General features: G+C 26.4%; 1 protein-coding gene across 1 annotated transcript; it reads left to right on the forward strand.

Annotated features, from left to right (window-relative positions):
• The first annotated feature begins 384 nt into the window (after window positions 1-384).
• Window positions 385-18164, forward strand: LOC107444933 (uncharacterized). Its single transcript, XM_016059208.5, has 4 exons — window positions 385-644; window positions 8905-9209; window positions 13923-13994; window positions 16918-18164. The coding sequence occupies exons 1-4, from the start codon at window positions 572-574 to the stop codon at window positions 17323-17325; spliced, it is 858 nt and encodes a 285-aa protein (XP_015914694.1). The 5' UTR covers window positions 385-571; the 3' UTR covers window positions 17326-18164.
• Window positions 18165-19900: the final 1736 nt, after the last annotated feature.

Raw genomic sequence — 19900 nt, forward strand, 5'->3', positions numbered from 1 at the left:
TCTCTTAGTCTGCGAGCTTCGATATCCAATTCCTTGAAGTGATGAGAAACGTTTTCTCTCCCACACACCTTTCTAGTATTATATAATGATTGCCGCAATGAAAATACGGTATCAATAATCCCAAAAAGGCCAAACTTCACCACCACTATAACCTAATTACTCCTATACCGTTAATTTCTCAGAGAGCGGCATGTTTTCCGCACTTGTGCCTGCGATCACGTAACCCATAACTACAATTTCCCACACGAAATTTATTAAAAAAGAGGCGCCAACATCGGCGATTTCAAGCCAAAGTTGTTCTTTTTACCGGCAAGCGTGTCTTCTCTTTGATGAAACGCGAACTACGGTGTGGTCTTGATATAAGAAGATAAGGCATGGAATCATGAAGGGACACTCTACTGTCATACGGTCATCAGAGAAGACTTTTTTTATACGGTCAGTGGGATCAGTACTTTGTACTGCATATTCGATTGGTCATTTCATACTATCAGTCTTTAAATATTTTGATAAAAAGTTTTTTCCTTTGAGGGTGCTGTACTTAAATTAATAGTTCGTGTTGATATTGTTGGTAATGGTGGAACAAGACAAACGTAAATGTCACCCAAAGTATGAAAACCGTAAGAGAGAAAAGAAAACAAAAAACGGTAAGAAAAATTATATATATTATGTTCACGTTTTGTACAATTTATAGTTTTTTTCATATTTAAACTCTATCTCAATCCAAATCATAACAATTGGTACATTTATAGTATTGATGCTTTGAATTAATGCATTCCAAACATTTTTTCTAAATAAAGAAAAATAATTTATAATAAATAATATTTTACAAGCAAACGCGTTCATATTTAGCTCTATTCGATTTCTATTATTATAACAAATATTTGTGTACTATTTATCAATGTATACATATTTCAGTTGTTTTAACAAATATATCTATATACATATGTATATATCTGTATACATGCTTCTCTCATCAGGTGGTTTGACAAATGTATGCATGTCAATTTAATAGTTTCATAAAATGCATACATGCATTTATTTTCAATAGTTCAAACAAATGTAATGTACATTATTTCTATTAATGAAGTAAAGAATTGTATGGCTATTAATATTTTCAATGAATACTAACAATAAATTTAAAGTGTACAATAAATTTAAAGTGGTTTCAAAAAAATATGAATGCTAATATTAATAACGATTTTAAAAAATATGTATTTATTATTCTTATTGATTATTTCAAAAGTGTTTGCCTCATAAACAAATGTTACCATAAGTTTTATTCGCCACCGAATAAAACTTACATAAAAATACTAACCCTGTGAGAGTAATCCAATATTTCTCTGTAAGTGTTCAAGGAATTTAGTTCTAAGCCTTAAGTAAAATTCTTTACATGTAATGATGTGTAAAACTTAATGTTGCAGTCAATAGTAATATCTTAATAATATTGAGTGTAAACTTACCTTAATCATGTATAAAAAGTAATCCACATAAATTGAAATTTGAAATTTCTTTTTGAAATTTTATACTATCTGAAACAAAAGAAAACAAAACATGCAGCTAACGTAACAATTAATATTACAGAAAAAATAAATGTAAAAAAAAAAAAAATTAAAAACAATCATCTCTAGTCTTATCTAGATCACATTATAATTTTGTATCTTACTATTACAATTAGCATCCATAATTATACAATTTCATCTCAAGGAAACCAAATTGTTTTTATAGGTTACAAAACAACACAGAAAAAATAATCACTTATATTCATATTATTATACTCAACAAGCAAAGCACATATCATTCATTGAATAAATATCATTTAAGCATTTGATACGCGTCAATTTAAACTGATTGCTTTTTAAAAAAAGATTGTCTAACCTAAAACTGGCTTAAATCTAATTTTATTTTTTGAAACAAACATGATTTATCTTTGTGAAACTGAAATATTCATCATCTAGAAGCCTAAATTCAAATCATATCGTGTGATAAGAGTCTGTCTTATTATGCCCGGTAACCCTAAACTCGCGGCTAAAGTAATAGGGGAAAAAAGACAAACTAGGTAATGATAAATTACTAATCCATCAATCCTTCCCGTTTCTGTCACATGAATGAGTAATTATTATTCGGATGAGAGCTGAGCGTTTTATTGCAGCTAAATACTATAATCATCTGCATACGAAAAGTTTTAATATATTCGTATGCTTTGTTTGAACGTGGACTGGGGATTGTTAAATGTATTCATTCGTTTTTATTTATTGATGTTAGATATTATTGAGGAACGTTTATGATTTCATCCAAAGATTATGTTTTAATTAATTTTAGCTAGTTAACATTAACTACTCCAACAATACTGTTTGTAACATATATTCTGTAATACATTTACAGTTATGAATGACATTTTGGTTTCATTACACTAAAAATGCATTTCCCTTCATATAAATATGATTTAGAAAAGAGTCATTCATCGCAATGAGTTTAGGAATTAATAACATATGATACTTTTTATTAAAAAATACATACAAATGAGAAATGTAATCAGCATATAAAACAAAATATACGGAATTGTTATAATAATTTTAACTAATTCTTAACAAGAGGAAAAGAAAAAAGAATCAAAGTAATTGAAAAAACCACTCGATTTAGAAAATTTAACTTTCATATTTTTTTTTTTTGTGAATGAAAAATAATATCATTTTTTTTTTCTCAAAATTCCAACGTTACCACAGTTAATTCTGAATTTCTTCTATGATCTTTGTTTCATAAATGTACATATTTTTTATAATGCTATTATTGAATAATATTGTTTTACATAAGCATTTACTACTCTTATAATTCAAAACAAAATACTTATGGATCTCATAGTTATTTTCAAATGTATATGAGAATGTTTTCAAACATTGTTAACTGTCAAAAATGTGCATATACAAATATGTTTAATTGACACTTTTGATAACGAAGAAAAAAGAATTTCTGGAGTATACATACTGAGGATTGAATATTAGATATAGTACAGAAGTAATCAAACTTGATATTTAATAGAAATATGCTTTCAATTTAGAATTCAGCTGTTATTAAATTTTGCATCAACATCATACGTCAAAATATTAACAAATCAAATATAAAAAAATATGTATTTGAATATATTTGAATCAAAACCATATCATTGATAACTAAATAAGTGAAACATGATTCAAATGTACTTACAAAAAAAATATGCTGATGCATTTTAAGAATACTTAAAAAAAACTAGTACGCACACTCTTAAGACTATGAAAGATTGTTTTTGAAAGTATTAAAAAAATCTCTGATATACAATTGAATTTTTTTACAATACTAATATTCCAAAGTGGATTAAATTAAAAAATATTATATGAGCTATATTTTTTAACATTGCTAAACAATGTATGTTTTAATAAAATTTAAAGTTGCTATAAAATAAAATATAAGAAAATCTGATCAAAAATAAAATGTTTAAAGTATGTTATCAAATATGATCTGCTATTTGAATTTTTTTTTAATTCCTAAAATTCCTATTATATATATATATATATATATATATATATATATATATATATATATATATATATATATATATATATATATATATATATATATATATATTTCAAAAAATTCATGTAATGTATATTTATTACTTTAGTTTACAAAGTAAAATATTTTTCTGAAATACTTAATTTGAACTCATGTTGTCAAAATATATAGGTTAATTTAAGGCTCGTGTCTCAGAATTATAAAAGAATTGTATTGTGAAATCTGAGAAGTATTTCTAATATCGATAAAAAGATCCTGTTTAAGAATTAGAAAGTAAGATGGCATATTTCGAGACAAAATACTTTCATTCAAATTTGGAGAATTCCAAAATCCTCTTCATTGAAAGAAAAAGTGAAGAAGCGGTATAAATTTGAATTTAAATATCCTTTTGTTAACGTACTCTTCGCCGGGCAAACGATCGCGAACGAAGCGCGAAAGTTAAGAGGTAGAGAATAAGAAAAAGAAAAAAAGAAGAGTTTATGAAGAGAAAGAAAAAGTCGCGAGCAGTAAAATAACAGTTTCCGAAAAATCTTCTAACGTGTACCCTTATGCTTACTTGTGAACTCAAACTTTTTCGCGCTTTGCTGATCAGATGGGTTATAAGATTTTTTAAAGAAATTCGGTTTCACTTATAGGGCGGTTATTCTTGTCTGGTATTCAGAAATGCCATTGTAACTTCGGCTGCGGATATCCTTTTTATATGGCTTTCCCTTCGTGTTTCTCTGGTGTCAACGGCTCCTATAAGAATTTCTCTTTTATTCAACTATTTATTTATTGAAATCTAAACTTTCTTTTTTTTTTTCATTTCTTTCTGTTTTACTTTTCTTAGTGTGCTTCAAATTATAGGTTAAGAATTTCGGAACTTTTTTTCTCGTTACATTAAGATGATATTTATTGTCACCTTTTCCAAGTTCAATAAGTAAATCTATTCTATAATAGACCTAAAGTGTATTTTTTATGTACGAAACAATTATGTACGAACAGTTTTTAAATTTCTATTCTCTTTATGGTAGAGATTTTTGAAAACTTGCAACTTACTTTTAGTGTTTATTTAAATTACATACTAAACTTTAAACTTTTTATGTTTGTTTATTTTTCTTATGGGAGCTAGAATTTTGCGTAGGTTAAACTTATTTCCTACCGTTTATTTAAATTAAATTTGCTAAGCTTTCAACTTTTAATTCTTTTTCTTTTCACAGAGGTAAGAGTTTCTACGAAAAAACTCTTTTCTAGAACTTAAATCAAAATTAATCGCAGAATTAAATAAAATTTATATTAGCGTTGAAATTCTTTTCTAATATTTAATTAAAATTTACAAAACTTTTTACGTTTCTCATTCTTTTAATACGACTAATAATTTTCGAGAGTGTTGTAATTTTCATTTAGTAATTATTTAATTAAATTTACTGAATTCTAAAATGTTTATTTGTTTTTTTACCTCAATAAGAATTTTTGAGAAAGTTAAATGATCTTTTTAATCATTTATTTGATCTAAATTTAATGAACTTTAAGTATAGTTTCTACATTTTCTATTGTTTTATGGGAGCACGAAATTTAGAAAAAGTAGATTTTTACAGTAATATGTTTTTAAGAATTTAATTTTTAAATATTGTGTTTAAGATTTTAAGTATTGCTAAACTTTGAAATAAATGAAAAACTGGAGTTAAAGCTCTACAATGTACTAAGAACAAGATATTTCTTTGCTCAAAAAAAAATTCTTTATTTTAGCTATAGACGTTTCTAGGTTAATTTCAACTACATCAAGTGTCTTTCAAAAATTCCGTCCCCTTAATTTTTCACTATAAATATGTATAGGTCCGAAAAAAGTCATTTCAAGGATTATAAAAGCTTTACCCTATCTAAATATGTAGTTTTAAACTAAACTCAGGAGACAAGGGTACTCCAGAGTTAAAAATCGAGGCAAACTCCTTTTCTTTAAAGGCTTCGATTATCAATTCAAATTTGAATTTCATAGAAGAAAAGCCTAGCAACCTCTAACTGCTAACAAAATAGCATTGATAAATTATATTTTACATTCACCATTGAACAACAGATTTATATTAACTTTGTGGCTGCGCAATTCCGTAGTCTTGTAATTTTACTTCATATCTAACCTCAAAACCAAGAAAACTAAACTCACTCATCTTCCTGGATTACATTTGGAGTGAAACATATCAGCCGTTATTTGAAAAGAAAATTTCGAAAACCTCCTGCGTTAACCCAACTGTTATAAGATTCTAACCCCCTATCTATTGATGGGGATACTTTGTTGAAGTTGATGAAAAATGCGAAAAACTGTATTCAATATATCCCTCATTTAGAGATAATTTGTACCACTACTGTTTTCAGAAATATTTGAACATTGTTTTTCATGTTCCATTTGGGCTCAATAGATCATAAACTGTTAAAATAAAATTAAAAACCTGTGCTCTAATTTTTGCCAGCAAAATTTTAACATTCTGCTACCGACTACTATTTGAAAATTATCGAAAAAGTTGCTCGTTAAAATTTTAATACATATTAGCCTTAAAACCACAACAAGGTGATTTCATATAATCTTAACCCATTTTGATTCGCAAAACTGGGGGATGATCTTAGGTCTGCTGCGATACTTTTTTATCACTTGTCAAGTTTATAATAAAGACAACTTCTAATCCTTCCAATTACATCAGATAATATTTTTAACCAATACAAAACACAGGTTTTATTGCTACTAATTCTTCATCGATCACTTTGATACATCTTACAGACATTCAAAATTAAGAGAAGTCTCATTTTGTTTGTAACAATTTTAAAAACAGGTAAGTTCTGGATCTCATTAAATTCTTGACGATTGACTCGTGGCAAAATCCTCTTACCTTAAAGTAATAATATTATTTAATTTCATACACGTGTTCTAAGAAGGGGACACACAACTAAATGATGTCGTCATTTCACGCTGACGTAGGTGTTCCAATTGGGGCCTCTACGGAATTCCCTATTTCATTTACCTTTTTGGAATTTCCTCGCAGTGTGAAAGTTATTGGTTAAAAGCCATTGTTTGTTTGGAGTTCTCTGTTAAACTTGGAAAAAAATTACGAAATATATTTAGCGGTTGAGGTCAAGCACAAGGTTGTCGGCGTGGTGTGATATCGTGATAATTTCACTCATAACAGCATCGTTTTCTTCGATTTGTCGTCACTACACTATTAAGAATGCTGTTAAACAAACTAATTTATGCATCCGCTTCATTGAAGATAATTGTTTAAATCAAAGCATTTTTATAGCTCTTTATATTTGGATGCGTTTTTGATTATCTAAATACCTCATAAAAATGAAAACACAGAAAAATTTCACTTGTCTGAATAAATTAAATTATATGCTTCAGTGATTTCTCGGCTTGCAACCTTCATTTTTCAACTAGCTCTTATCTCTAGATAAAGTGGTAACTGACCACTGTTTTATTTATAACCATCAGTAGACTGATCTGAATGGTGCACAAACCATCAAATAAAACACATCTTAAGATATTTTTTAAGATATTTTAAGATATTTTAATACTACTTCTTATATATTTCGTGCTTCAATTCACGCACTTCGATATTTTAAATCCGTACATTCATTCATATATTTATCGATGTTATAAAAATTTTTAAAATAGTTTGTTTTGCGTCAGGTATAGGATTTTCATGCATTTTAATGTAATGATGAGAGTTACTTTTTACAGGGTTTTAAATTTGAAACAAAACCAGTCTGAATCCACTTCAACTTATTTCAACTGACATTTCAGAATGCCATTTTCTTTTAAAAAAAATGCCTAAAAGCGAAATATCAAATTCTAGAATTCTTTTAAAAATAAGTCAATTCTTAATTTTTTTGCTTAAAAATATAATATTTTTCACATTCGTTTTAAACTTTATTCAGTTTGAGCCAAACTAATTTATGCATCCACTTCAGTGTAGGTAATTGTTTAAATAAAATTTTTAACTATACATAAGTTTTTACTAGTTTTTGGCCGTGCGAATACTTTATACATGTGAAAACATAGAAAATTTTTCACTTGTCTGAATAAATTACACAATATGCTTCAGTGATTTTCTGACATTCAGCCTGCATTTTTCAACTTTGTGTCATGTGTGATGTCTGCGGGCAAAGCAGAATAGCGGACGCTGACCTAACTCTTCCATTTACAACCATCGGTAGACTGAACTAAGTGATATATTATTGACTTTAAAAAATTTATAATAAAATGAAATGCTCAACCATTGTTAAGAAAGTTTTCAGTTTAACCTCTCTTGTCTCGTCTCAAAGGTCGTTATTATTAGTTTTTTTTTTATTCAATTGTATGTCCAGGGTTTAAGTATAGTATATGACAAGCTTTATAAATATTATCTAAAAATGAAATTTGCAATGAAAATTGAGATAAATTATCCAAAATCTTCATATTAGAAATTAATTATTATTTATTACAAACCTACATTTATTTCATTTTTTCTCGAAGTTTGTGGCCATTTGTAAGTCTTTTGTAACTAACCAATTAATACAATAATTGATGTTACCAATAAAATTACGAAACATCTCTTTTAACAAATTAATATATTTCTAAATGATAATGTGAGTTTTAATGTGAGTAAGTGATAAATTAAATAGTCAACTTTTATGACAAAAATATTTATAGCTGAACTATTTATAATAACTATAAAAATTGCAAATATTAACTACTAAAAATATTAATTTAAACTCTTATTAACTACTGCACAATCTATATATTTACAATTTTTTTAAAAAAATTATTAAATTTTTTTACACTTTTAACAATAAACTTATTTCGTTCCTTTAAAATGCCTTTTTCTAAAGAAAAAGTAAGAAAATACATAGTAAAAATGTTTAAAAAATTCCCATTATGCTTCATTATAAATATAAAGTACAAATATTATGAATCATTTTCATCCTTCATCTTTTTACATAAAATTATGCAAATTATTTCAGAAATATATTTATGTGCCCATGCTTAAGTATGTTCTGTACGGTGTAAGAATGAAACCAGATTTTCAAAAACTTTTTACTTTTTATCTTTGCTTAGAAATAACTCAAAAATTTCAATTTGTTTGAATAATAGTTAGATAGATTTGTTATAAATTATAATCCGCTTATATGATGACTACAAGAAAAGAGATCAGCAATACCGACCGTTAAGTACTACGATAGCATATGGTGCCGAAAGTGGTGGGTAATGGAAATTTTAAAAAAAATGATTTTAAATTATGAAATGCAATATTTTTTTAAATTGTATAATTTGATACAAATTATTATAATATTGAAACTTTTAGTTTTTTTTTTACTGAGAAGCAAATAAAGACGAAAACCATTTTTTTACAGAAAACACCAGAACAAAACAAGCAGCCTCCGTTCATCTGCTGATCGTAATGGGCACATTGTGCCGTCTTCTGCCCGTTATTGTCCGTCCAGTTTCAGCCAATCCTTTACCGGCTGATGATATTCTAAGAGTCGCTGAATATTCTTTTGCCGAGAAACTACAAAATCCCTGTGCTCTTATAGAAACGAGTCGGCTGCAGTTTCCTGAAAGCGAACAGGAACGCCGCTCGACCAAAAGAACTGTGGTGAAAGAACTGAAAGCAAAAGCCATACTACTTAAGGAAACTGCTCAAACAATTTTAAGAACAGTGAGTACCTTTCAATGGCTTTTCATTATTTTAAATATCTCCTCAATAAATTACAATTCAAGACAAACTAACTTGGAATATTCAAGGAAAAAGATGACATATTTCTCGAGATTTTCCTAAACTGATACATTGATAAAATACGATAAAGTGGCTTCTGTGAAGTGCAAAATACTTTTGCTAAATACATTTCTTTTACATTCGAATTATGAATTAAAAATACCCTGTAATAGATTTGAGACTTTTCACAATTTGTGAAGCATTGCGGTAACATTATTTGAGCCAGAGGTTTTTATACATAGCGAAATCATGGCAGACCAATATATATTCACAAAAATCCAATTGCATTTACCTTGTATAGTATAATATGAAATAAAAATATTCAATAAAAATATGTAAATAAAAATATATTGTAAATAAAATAATGCATTTAAGTCTGTTAAAAATAAAGTAAGGAAGCATGCAGTAAGAGTGTCAGCATTGTATACTTTATACTACTTCTAATATTTAAGATTCTTTTAATCATTTTAATTCCAGTTAATAGAAAAACGAAGATGGATATAAATACAATCATAAAAATAACAATAAATAAACCTTCCTCGAGCTTCTGAAGATACATGGGTAATATATGTTAAATGTTAAGAGTACGTAGGTTGCTAACAACACGTTAACTCGAAACTCAGAATACATGTTTCAAACATGTATTCCACCATTCTTTTACAACATTAATGTTCCAATTATACATGTTTTTTCATAACAGTAACTTCCTGAAAAACATGCTGTACAGTTGTAAAGTCACTAATAATATGAAAATACCCACAAATTTTGCTGTAAAAACAGGATAATCGATTTATTTCCTAAAGAATATATATATTAAATATTATAATAGCAACTTGCTGCATCCTCTTTGGGTACATCTGTCTAAGCGTTTACATTCAGTTTTCAAGTAATATAATAAAATATTTTCCAAAGAGCTAATTTATCTTTCAGTTTCAAACTTTTGTCGTCTAATGCTATAACATGGATTTCATTATCGCAAAAAATAATTGCTGAAAATTTAGCTTCTACTTAAAAAGTACCTTAATATACCTTGTTATCGACCAAAATTAAAGTTAAATACTACTAATACTGTTACAAAAAATAATAAAGTTAAGTAAAGTTAAATAAAAATTTATACTGAAATAGTTTTTTTTTTCCTTTTATGTAGCATTACCACAGAATATTTTTTCAGCAAAAATTACAGTATATATCCTTTATCTTAATATTCAAATGACTTTTATAATTTGTGAGAATTACATTTAAATGTGAAACAGCAATTGCAATTAAGTCCAGTTAAATTAGTTGATTTAAACTTTTATAAAGAACTTAAGTGCATTATCATTCTTTAAGTACACAAAAGAACAAAAAGATATTTTGAACATATATATAACAGCAATTCATAACCGCAATTTATGGAAGTTTTATTTTCAAAGAGGAAAAATACTATGCACAACACAGTTTTGTCCTACTTAGCCAAGAAAAATTGGTTTTTATAATGAGTGAATGCAAAGTTTCTCGTAAAAAAAAATATTAATGTTAAGTTTTTTATAAAAAATACGAATGTGGAGTTTCTTATAGAAAGAATATAGTTTCTAGCATGAAAATGTAACCAGAAAAAAATATATTCTATACATAACACTAGGGTACAAACTCCTTTTACTGAAAAAATCAACTATTTCTACTCTTAAAGAGAAATAGTTTCTAGAATAGTAACTGATCTAGATCTTGAACTTACATTCGCTTTTCTTCTTTGACCTATTTCAATAACTCATTTAGGTTCTTCTGTAACTCTTTCAACGATTGCAAATCTATTTCTCGACCTTAGTGCAACTGATTTTATTACTGTCAGGAAATACTTTATTTGAAAAATCTACATTCACGTACATACGTATGAGTTATTTTATTTGTTCCCATTATATACTTGTTAATTGTAACGGTTATAATGATTACTTTTGGTCAATTACTCATTCTAAATTTTTAAAAAGCAATTGTTGTAAATGATAGTGATTCCGGCAATGATATACTTAGTTTCGTGAAAATAAACTTTTCGTGATAAGATTGTATTTGTTGAACATTAAGAAACTTGAGGCAGTTTATATTTATTTAAACAAATGAATTCACAGATTTATTAAACTCATAAAAGTATTTTAAGTATATTAACCACGTGTAACGTTTTCTTTGATTTTTCCAAATATTTTTGAGTTCGAATTAATACTTCAAATAAACTTTTATTTAATATTTTTTTAGTAACAACTTTTAATTTGGAAAAATCGTATTGATATAAATGAAACATAAATTAAGGTTTAATTCTACGGTATTCAATTAAAACATTCATGGTTTTCACTAGTAAAATTTTAACAGCATTCATATGAATAATATTCATTAAAAGATCAAAGAGAAAAAATATCGACTTATTTAGATAAATGAATGTATTCATACATTAAAAGTTTAAATAGCATTCATGCTAACATATTTTGACAAGATAAAGATGGTTGACAGATTAATGCCTAATTACAATTTTTCTATAATATGTTATGCATTAATATAAAATGATGGAAACTCTTAAATGTATGAAAAATTTACATTAAAATGTTTTATTTCGAATTTGGCATGAAAATAAAAAAAATTAAAGAAACATTGTAAAACAAACAGCTAAAATTTGCTATTGAAAAAAATAATAAAAATATTTAAAAATAATTTGACTTACAAAAATAATAATATGCGTTTACAATCATTCCAACAGGAAGAAAAAAGTTTTCGGTAAAATTACCGGATTGTATGCTAACGACATTTCTGGTAATAAAAATATTTATATTAAAATAAAATAAATTTTAATAAAAACCAAGATATACTGTATTTAAACCATTCATTATGTAATCTTTACTTTCGTGAAGGGACCCCAGTTGACTAAAAATTCTAGTTTGCAAAATAATAGTTCTTATTATCATACCTTTCGTAAAAATATAAAACTAAAAAGTAAATTGAACCGAATAAATATTTTTTTTGTCAAACTTTAAGATATCATGATAAAAACACCTAAATTTTACCACTTTTAATCATAAAATCATCACGTAAATTATACAATCATATTTTATTGCTAATTTTAGAAAAATCATCACCAATGCGCTTCGGTAAAAATTACCGAGCCTTTAGTTACTCCGATAGAGCTTAAAACAAGTTACGTTTTACCATATTCTGGTAGTTCTAGTGATTTAAAATAGAGTAACAATTAGTCTACAAAGACCCATTATGGACTATATAACTGTTAGTCTATAAATAATCATTAAAAAAAAAAGATTTACACAATACGAGTAAAACAAAATCCCCCCTCAGGGGAATTTCCCACACGGAAAATAATTTGCCAATAGAAACATAAGTGTGAAGTTTACATCTTCCTGTCTCTCTAACATTCACAACAAACAAAACTCTAGCACACAATTTTCAAAGGACGCAAAAACAATCGCTTATGTAACCACAAACATGACTCAGAGGCTTCATATGATAAATCCAAAAAACAATTCTGGTTTCGAAATGAAAAAGTAAACATCAAATAGTAAAAACATTCTCGTGTACTGAGATAGGCGAGTTTGTTTTGCTTTTTTTATTTATTTTTTTTAAAGGTAAGACAATAGAAACTTAGTTCTCAACTATACTCCTTCGCAATTACAATATAATCGAAAACATTGATTAAATAGCAGTTAATTATGGTTTTCCCTAAAGGGAAAAGAGTTATATAAAAAATGCGTGCAATATTTTTAAATAAAGGAGTAATTTATTTGTACTTATTTAAAAAGTCGTCACAAAAACAGAAAAGGATGATTATCAGACCACTAATCTTCAAGGGAAATATTCTTTATGAAACATTTCCGGTTGGGTTATTCTGAAAAAAAGAAAAGGACAATACGGCGCAAATTTGTGAATAGATTACTCTCGATATTTTAAGCAGGAAAATTTTTTCTACATTCGAAAGATGCAATTCAATGATTTGATCGATTCATTTAACAGGATGAATGAAATCAAACATTTTTACTTCATATTTAAGATGGAGTAGAAGATTAACGATTAAATCAATTTAAAACTTTCCGATAATAAAAAATAAAAAAACGTTCAGAACCCCAGCGCTTTGCATATTATTATTATTATTATTATCATCATTGTTGAGTTGTAAGACGTGCGTAAAAATTTAAAAGCTCAAGTTTACAGCATAATATTATTAGTTCAGAAAGTAAAGTAGTTCAGAAGAAAAACATAAATTTTTAAAACTTTAATTTAAAATTTTCATCTTTTATAAATTTTTAACTTTTTACGCATTACTAAATTTTTTAAACTCGTTCACTTTTATTTCAATTTTGTTTCTTTTAGTTAAATTTAAAAACTACTTTTAATATTTTTAAAGTTATCGTAATGTTTGTGATTTTCATTTGAAAACATATTATTTCTAATGAATGTGAATTTCAAAATCTTGGATATAGTTAATTTAATATTAACATTTGTTTATTTCATCATATAATAGAAAAACAGAAAAAGTATTTTGAACAAAATCTATCTCATATAAACTTATTCCAAACCTAAAACATTTAAATTCTATTACAGATGCATATGTCTTGCAAATTTTAATTTAGTTACTTTAACATATTTGATAGTTTTATCTGATGTTATGGATATTAATGTTTTCAGAATGTGCTTCCTGATTGTTCAACCCTAGAACTACCTCTTGTTGCTTTAGTTCCTTCAGCCGAAAGTATATTAGTAAGTATATAAAATAAGTTTTTTATATTTACTTCAGTCCCATGCATCGATATTAAATCAAACACATATTTTAGCGAATAAAAGTTTTTGGAAAATATTAATACTTTTGTTTCTAATTAATATGCAACATATTATATTAATTAGAAGCTACCTTGACTAATTTTAAATTTTTTACTTCGACGAATTAACTAATTTCTTCGACTTCAAATTCAGATTGACTTTTTATGTCATAGATTCTACCTGGCTTGATTTAATTACCGATTATTTCGGAAATACGTACAAACTAATACAATTTCATCAACAATATTGTTGCTGTTTTTAATTCGTTTTTAAAATTTGGTTGCGTTTAATAGTTCTTCGTCCTAAAGATCATTTAGTAATGACGCGAAAATCTAATTCCTATTAATGCTTTACAAACATGCATTTATTATTTCAAATGCATATGTTAGCGAAATAAAACTTTACGTAAAGCTTATTATAAAAGTAATTATAACCTACATATTATTTATAAATCGTAAAACGGTGCGCATTCAATGTTTTTATCATAAAATGCTGTATACTAACGTAATATTGAAGAATTATTTTATGCAGCGGAATACCCTTTTCAGTTTAAAACTATTAATTTCGAATATAAAAAAAAATCAGAATGCGTAATAATAGCCGAAAATAATACTACGAAACTATGATAAATAAATATCGCAGGTAAATATCACTGAATAAAGCTCGCAAAAAAAAATATTTAGAAGTAAAAAATTTAAACATTCATTAAGTAAAAAAAGTTTTAAAAAAATATTTTAGAAGTAAAAAATTTAAACAGAGCATTTAAAAAGTAATATGCTTACGACAATCAAAGAAAATTTGGATCTTTGTTAATTAAGGATTTTATTTCTCGCATTGATTTTTCTGGTCATTAAAAATAAGCCGACAGCAACGATTGACAGTTTTTAGAACACTATCTCCTTATGTTAGAGACATTAAGCAATCTAAAGAAGAATATCAGGATTATACTGCTATTTGGATACATTTAAGCACTGCATGTGTCCTTATTTTCCATATCGACATATGGAATATCTACTATTTTAATTGTTATATAATTATAATAAAAATATAATATGTTTAAACTAGAATAAGTAATATAATATGTTTAAATTAGAAATCAATAAACTATTGAGATTTAACGCATTGTGTTCGACTTTTTTTCCGGGAAATCCTTTCGCCTTCATACCTCATTTACCTTAATCAGTCATGTATGAAATCGTACTAAAGCGAGTTTCAATCATTTAAGAGATTTCATTTCTCATTTTGCTTCTGAGTAAACAAATTAGTATTTCTACGAAACAAATTTGTTAATTTGAACTTTTTTTCATTGCCTCGTTTAAATCTGCAGAATCTATTCCAAAAGTCATTAGGTTAAGCACCTTGATCAGATCAACCAAGCAATAGCTGATTTTAAATTATCATAACTGAGAAAAGTGTATCGGTAGTGAAAGTATGGCTTCATTACTTCTGAGTAGTTATACATTTACATTCAATGAAATTATGCAAATTATTCATCATAAAATCTACTTTGTTCTATAAAGTGTAAAAAGCCTACATCAACATTTAAATATTCAAGGTCTTGACTAAAGCGTTTATAATTAGATTTGAGACTAGATAAATAACGTTTTGAGAATACACGTGGCCCACAAAAACTTTTGCGGGAAGGATTTTTTTCCTATTAAATTTGCAAAATTCCTTAAGAATTATATCACATACAAATTGGATTTTAAACTTCATAATATAAACTCTAAAATTTACTTCTTAGATCAATGATAAGAATATTTGAAGAGAGTGATATTTTGATGAATTTAAATAAACTATCTATAAGGTTTATATCATACTCTTTTCTGAGATTCCCCTGAATGAATCTTCCAATGAATCTACAATGTATTTAGCATATTAGTGAAAATATGATACTCTCATATTTGAAAGTGCATTTATTTAGGCTCAACTATTTTAAAGCTAAATAAATTTTAGCGGTTTTTTTACATGACATCTGTTTTTATTCTCAATTCACATAACACTAAACATATTTGCTTTTTAATGAAAACGTTGTTAAGTGCAATTTTGATGTTTGAAGCTGACAAATTAAAATCCAAACAAAACTAATTTTCGATACAGTAGTGGAATTTTCTTGTACTATATCACTCCTCCTGTTACAAAGCACTCAATTTATATTAATTAATTGATAATGTCGACTATGAATAGAAAGTTATACAAAATCATACTTTTATTTTAAGTAAATATCCTTCCCCAGCCGTTTCCGTTGATGCAAGAATTATCTTAGTTGAAAAATAAAAACTCATAAAATTCTGCTTTTCATTTGAAAATGTAACAATATAAAAAGAAGACGCGTACTGGCGGATAATTTTATAAAATTTCAACTATGCGAAATCTATAAATTTCTTCACGTCTTAATATTCGCATTCTTAGCGTTAACCAGAAAGAAAAAAAAAGATTTCTAAGGTTGTCATCCGCTGTTTATTGATAAATGCATTTATAGCATTTTTCACTTAGTATTTTTTCCACTTCTTCCACTAGTTAAAATTTTTATTGAATTACAATTTTGCATATAATGAAATATAAATTTATGATTGTAATGAATTTATAATTATTACAAATATAATGAAATATAAATATATAATGTCACATTCATTTTTAAAAATTTCTATTAAAATTCCGTTTATTAAAAAAAAAAAAGAACGACCGCAAAAGCTATTTGTTGACCAGCAAATAAGGCTCCCCAATTTCGAAACCAATGGCATTATGGTCAGCATTGGGAAACAGCCGCTTTTACATAACATTATATTACTTAATAATATATATTAAATATTTTTTATATTCTAGTAACATCCTCTTAATTTTCCTTATTTTTATATTGCAGAACACAGATCCTATTGAAGTTCTTCGAATGTTCTACACATCGCTGCTCAATCACACAGCTCATGTCTACTTCATATGCGAGCAATTGCAGAAGCATCCCTCTGACGAATCCTGCAACACAGCCGATCTTTTAGTGAGTGCCAAGTCTTTGAGTGCTCACATGAGGGAGCTCATGTGCATCCTCAGATTCTCCCTGATAGCCATACCAGAAGAAGTGGATGAAGAAAATGATTCTTACTTATCAGACTCCACGTCTCAAATTCTTAACGAAATGTTAATGGACCAACCCTTGTGCTCAAGGAGGTCTGTTAGAGACTGTCAGACAATGACAAGTACTGTAAAGTTGCTTACAGAACTCACTACTTACCTTCAAGGGACGGAACTGCTAAAAGACGAAGACCCGGCCTAAAAATTGATAATCGCGTTAATACGACCATTGAGGTGCTTCGAAACAGTCTTTCCTATCATCTTGCACAATTCGTCCGTTAAGCATGTTTTACATTCCTTTCGTGAAATGTGATTTATTATAAAGACATTTTCATTTATGGAAACCAAAATTATCATAAGCTTTCTTTTTCCTCTTCAAATACTCAGTATTAAGATATAGTTAACTGAGAAACTTTATTGCAGTTAAATTTTGCCATACTACACTTTTTTTTTCCAACAGGGCTATTTAACATTTGACAGACTGATGTATCAAGACTATTATTTTATTGCATGTATATATCTATACTTTTTAGGGTCAATTTGAAATATTAAAAATAAGTGAACAACACTGCTGATATTTTCTACATTATCTAACGCAATTATATCTTTACAAATTTATCACGCTCGTTTCTCTTAGCTTAATAGCTTTGCTATTGTCGTAATAGTTTTCCTATTGCGACACATATTAAGAAGAAATACGAATTTTAAGAAACGAGCTCTTAATGAAATATTTTAATAGTATTGAATTTATTTTTGTCTTCAATCATTACAATATTATTTCCTAATTACTATCATAATCATGCGCGTAAAACTTCATAAAAATTTAATTTTAATTTTTTTTTAAATTGAAATAAAATATTGAAGTAAGTGTTAAAGGATGGTAAAAAGGTTTATTTAACTATATGCATCATAAATTCCAAAAACTTGTATATAATTACTATTGTTTGAATATCACTAGTACTTCAAAGACAAAACAGTTTTGAACTAAATATTTGCAACTTTGAGCTTTAAAAATTAGTCATCCTTTTTTAAAAAGAAAAATAAGTTCTTTAGTTATTGTATAGATCCTAAAAAATAAGTACTACTTTCCCTAGTTGGTGAAATTCCTGGTTAATTAGCACGTTCGAATTTTTTTATTATTCGATTGTGCTTTTTATTACACCATTTTATTAAATATTTTTTTAAGAAAAATTTTAAATTTTATACTATATATTTTTTAATTTTTATTGCTACATTTACATGTATTATTAATAGCTATAAAGATTTAATTTCTTTACACAAAGTGGTTTATTCTTAACTAATAAAAAATATTAAAACGTTAGTTGCCACCACAAAATCTGTTTCAAAAAAAAAAGAATGGGCGAAACTCTATGCTTTAATGTGCCAATTTATAAAACAAGTTCGTGTTAGATAAACTCTTTCACGAACAGTTGCCAAAACACTTAAGTGATGCAATTTAAAAAATCTATGTAAGCCAATATTTTTGTAATTTTAAAGAATTTTTAATGAAAAATTAAAATTTTGTGAAAATAGTAAATTGTTGTTATGGAATAAACTTGAGCATAATATATGCTCAAAATTAATATTTTTTTTCATTCAAAAAAAGTTAAAAGCATAGTAAATTTGATTATAATTTTCAATCTATAAAATTCTACGACATTGATTTCAAACCAGTTCGAATAATTTTGTAAATATTTTTAAAAGAAATTCATATTTCCCTTTTTCAAGTTGTAAATTCATTATAACATATTTTTGATTAAATATCCGTTTTATAACGCTACTTTTCATTATTATCTTGGTATTACTGATTTACTGTTATATATGTTTGTATTTGTTTGATAAGTATTCTATTTATTTTTAAAGAAACATTGCTGCAAAAACTTACATAATGAAACTTAACTGAAAGCATCAGAATATTTTTAAAACCGTATCTACTTTAAAATTTATATAGAAATATATACTGTCGCAAATAATAGAAATCAAAAATAAAATAATTTCTCGAGATTTTCATTTGTTCTTAGTAATATTTAAGAAATATGTGAAGAAATATATTTACATGATATTTATTAATAAGATTTAAAATACATCGAAATATGTTGTGTTTTAATAGTTTCCTTAGAAAAATTATAACAGTATTATGAATTTTGACTATTACAAGAGCACTTGAAAAAATATTGTATTTAACATACTGAAAAAATAAGTTCCTTTTTTTCTATGATACAGGTTATTTACTTACTTTTCCGCAGTAAAAACAAGTTTTTTTTTCTCTTATTAATTCGAATAATAATTTTATAGATTGTGAGGTTCTATATATTTACGTTATGACTATTTCACTTGACTTGATTGCAATTAGCAATAAAATGTATTATTTAATGTAGTATTCTGCCAAATTAAAAAGAACTAAAAACTACGCATAGATAAATAATTAATTTCTTTGCTTAAATCTGAATTAACATTAATTTTAATAAGATGAAATTCAAGTATTTATAGAATTACAGATAAAACCTTTACTATTGCCAGTTAATTTCAAATCAACAACTTATATTTAATAATGCAATCGCTTATCACTAAGTGCCTTAAACTGAGAATGTATTTTACTATAAACGTTAGCCATTTGAATTGTATGTTATGTCTTATATAAAATTATTTATTTTTATAAGATATTTTCCGAATTTAAAATGTGATGTGTAATATTGCTCATGTTATCATTCATAAATGTTTTTGTTGTTTGTATTGTTTAATATTTATTGAAATAAAAGTATAGTAGTTTTCTTTTT

Source organism: Parasteatoda tepidariorum, chromosome 3 (assembly GCF_982258835.1).
Source record: "Parasteatoda tepidariorum strain Cologne lab strain chromosome 3, Ptep-v5.0, whole genome shotgun sequence".
Lineage (NCBI taxonomy): Eukaryota > Metazoa > Arthropoda > Arachnida > Araneae > Theridiidae > Parasteatoda > Parasteatoda tepidariorum.

Excerpts from the sequence above, each read along its gene's own strand:
- LOC107444933 (XM_016059208.5), top strand. The coding sequence starts at position 572 with ATGGTGGAACAAGACAAACGTAAATGTCACCCAAAGTATGAAAACCGT. Across the intron at positions 645-8,904 it reads AGAAAAGAAAACAAAAAACG|AAAACACCAGAACAAAACAA; the intron begins GTAAGAAAAATT and ends ATTTTTTTACAG. Across the intron at positions 9,210-13,922 it reads CTCAAACAATTTTAAGAACA|AATGTGCTTCCTGATTGTTC; the intron begins GTGAGTACCTTT and ends TAATGTTTTCAG.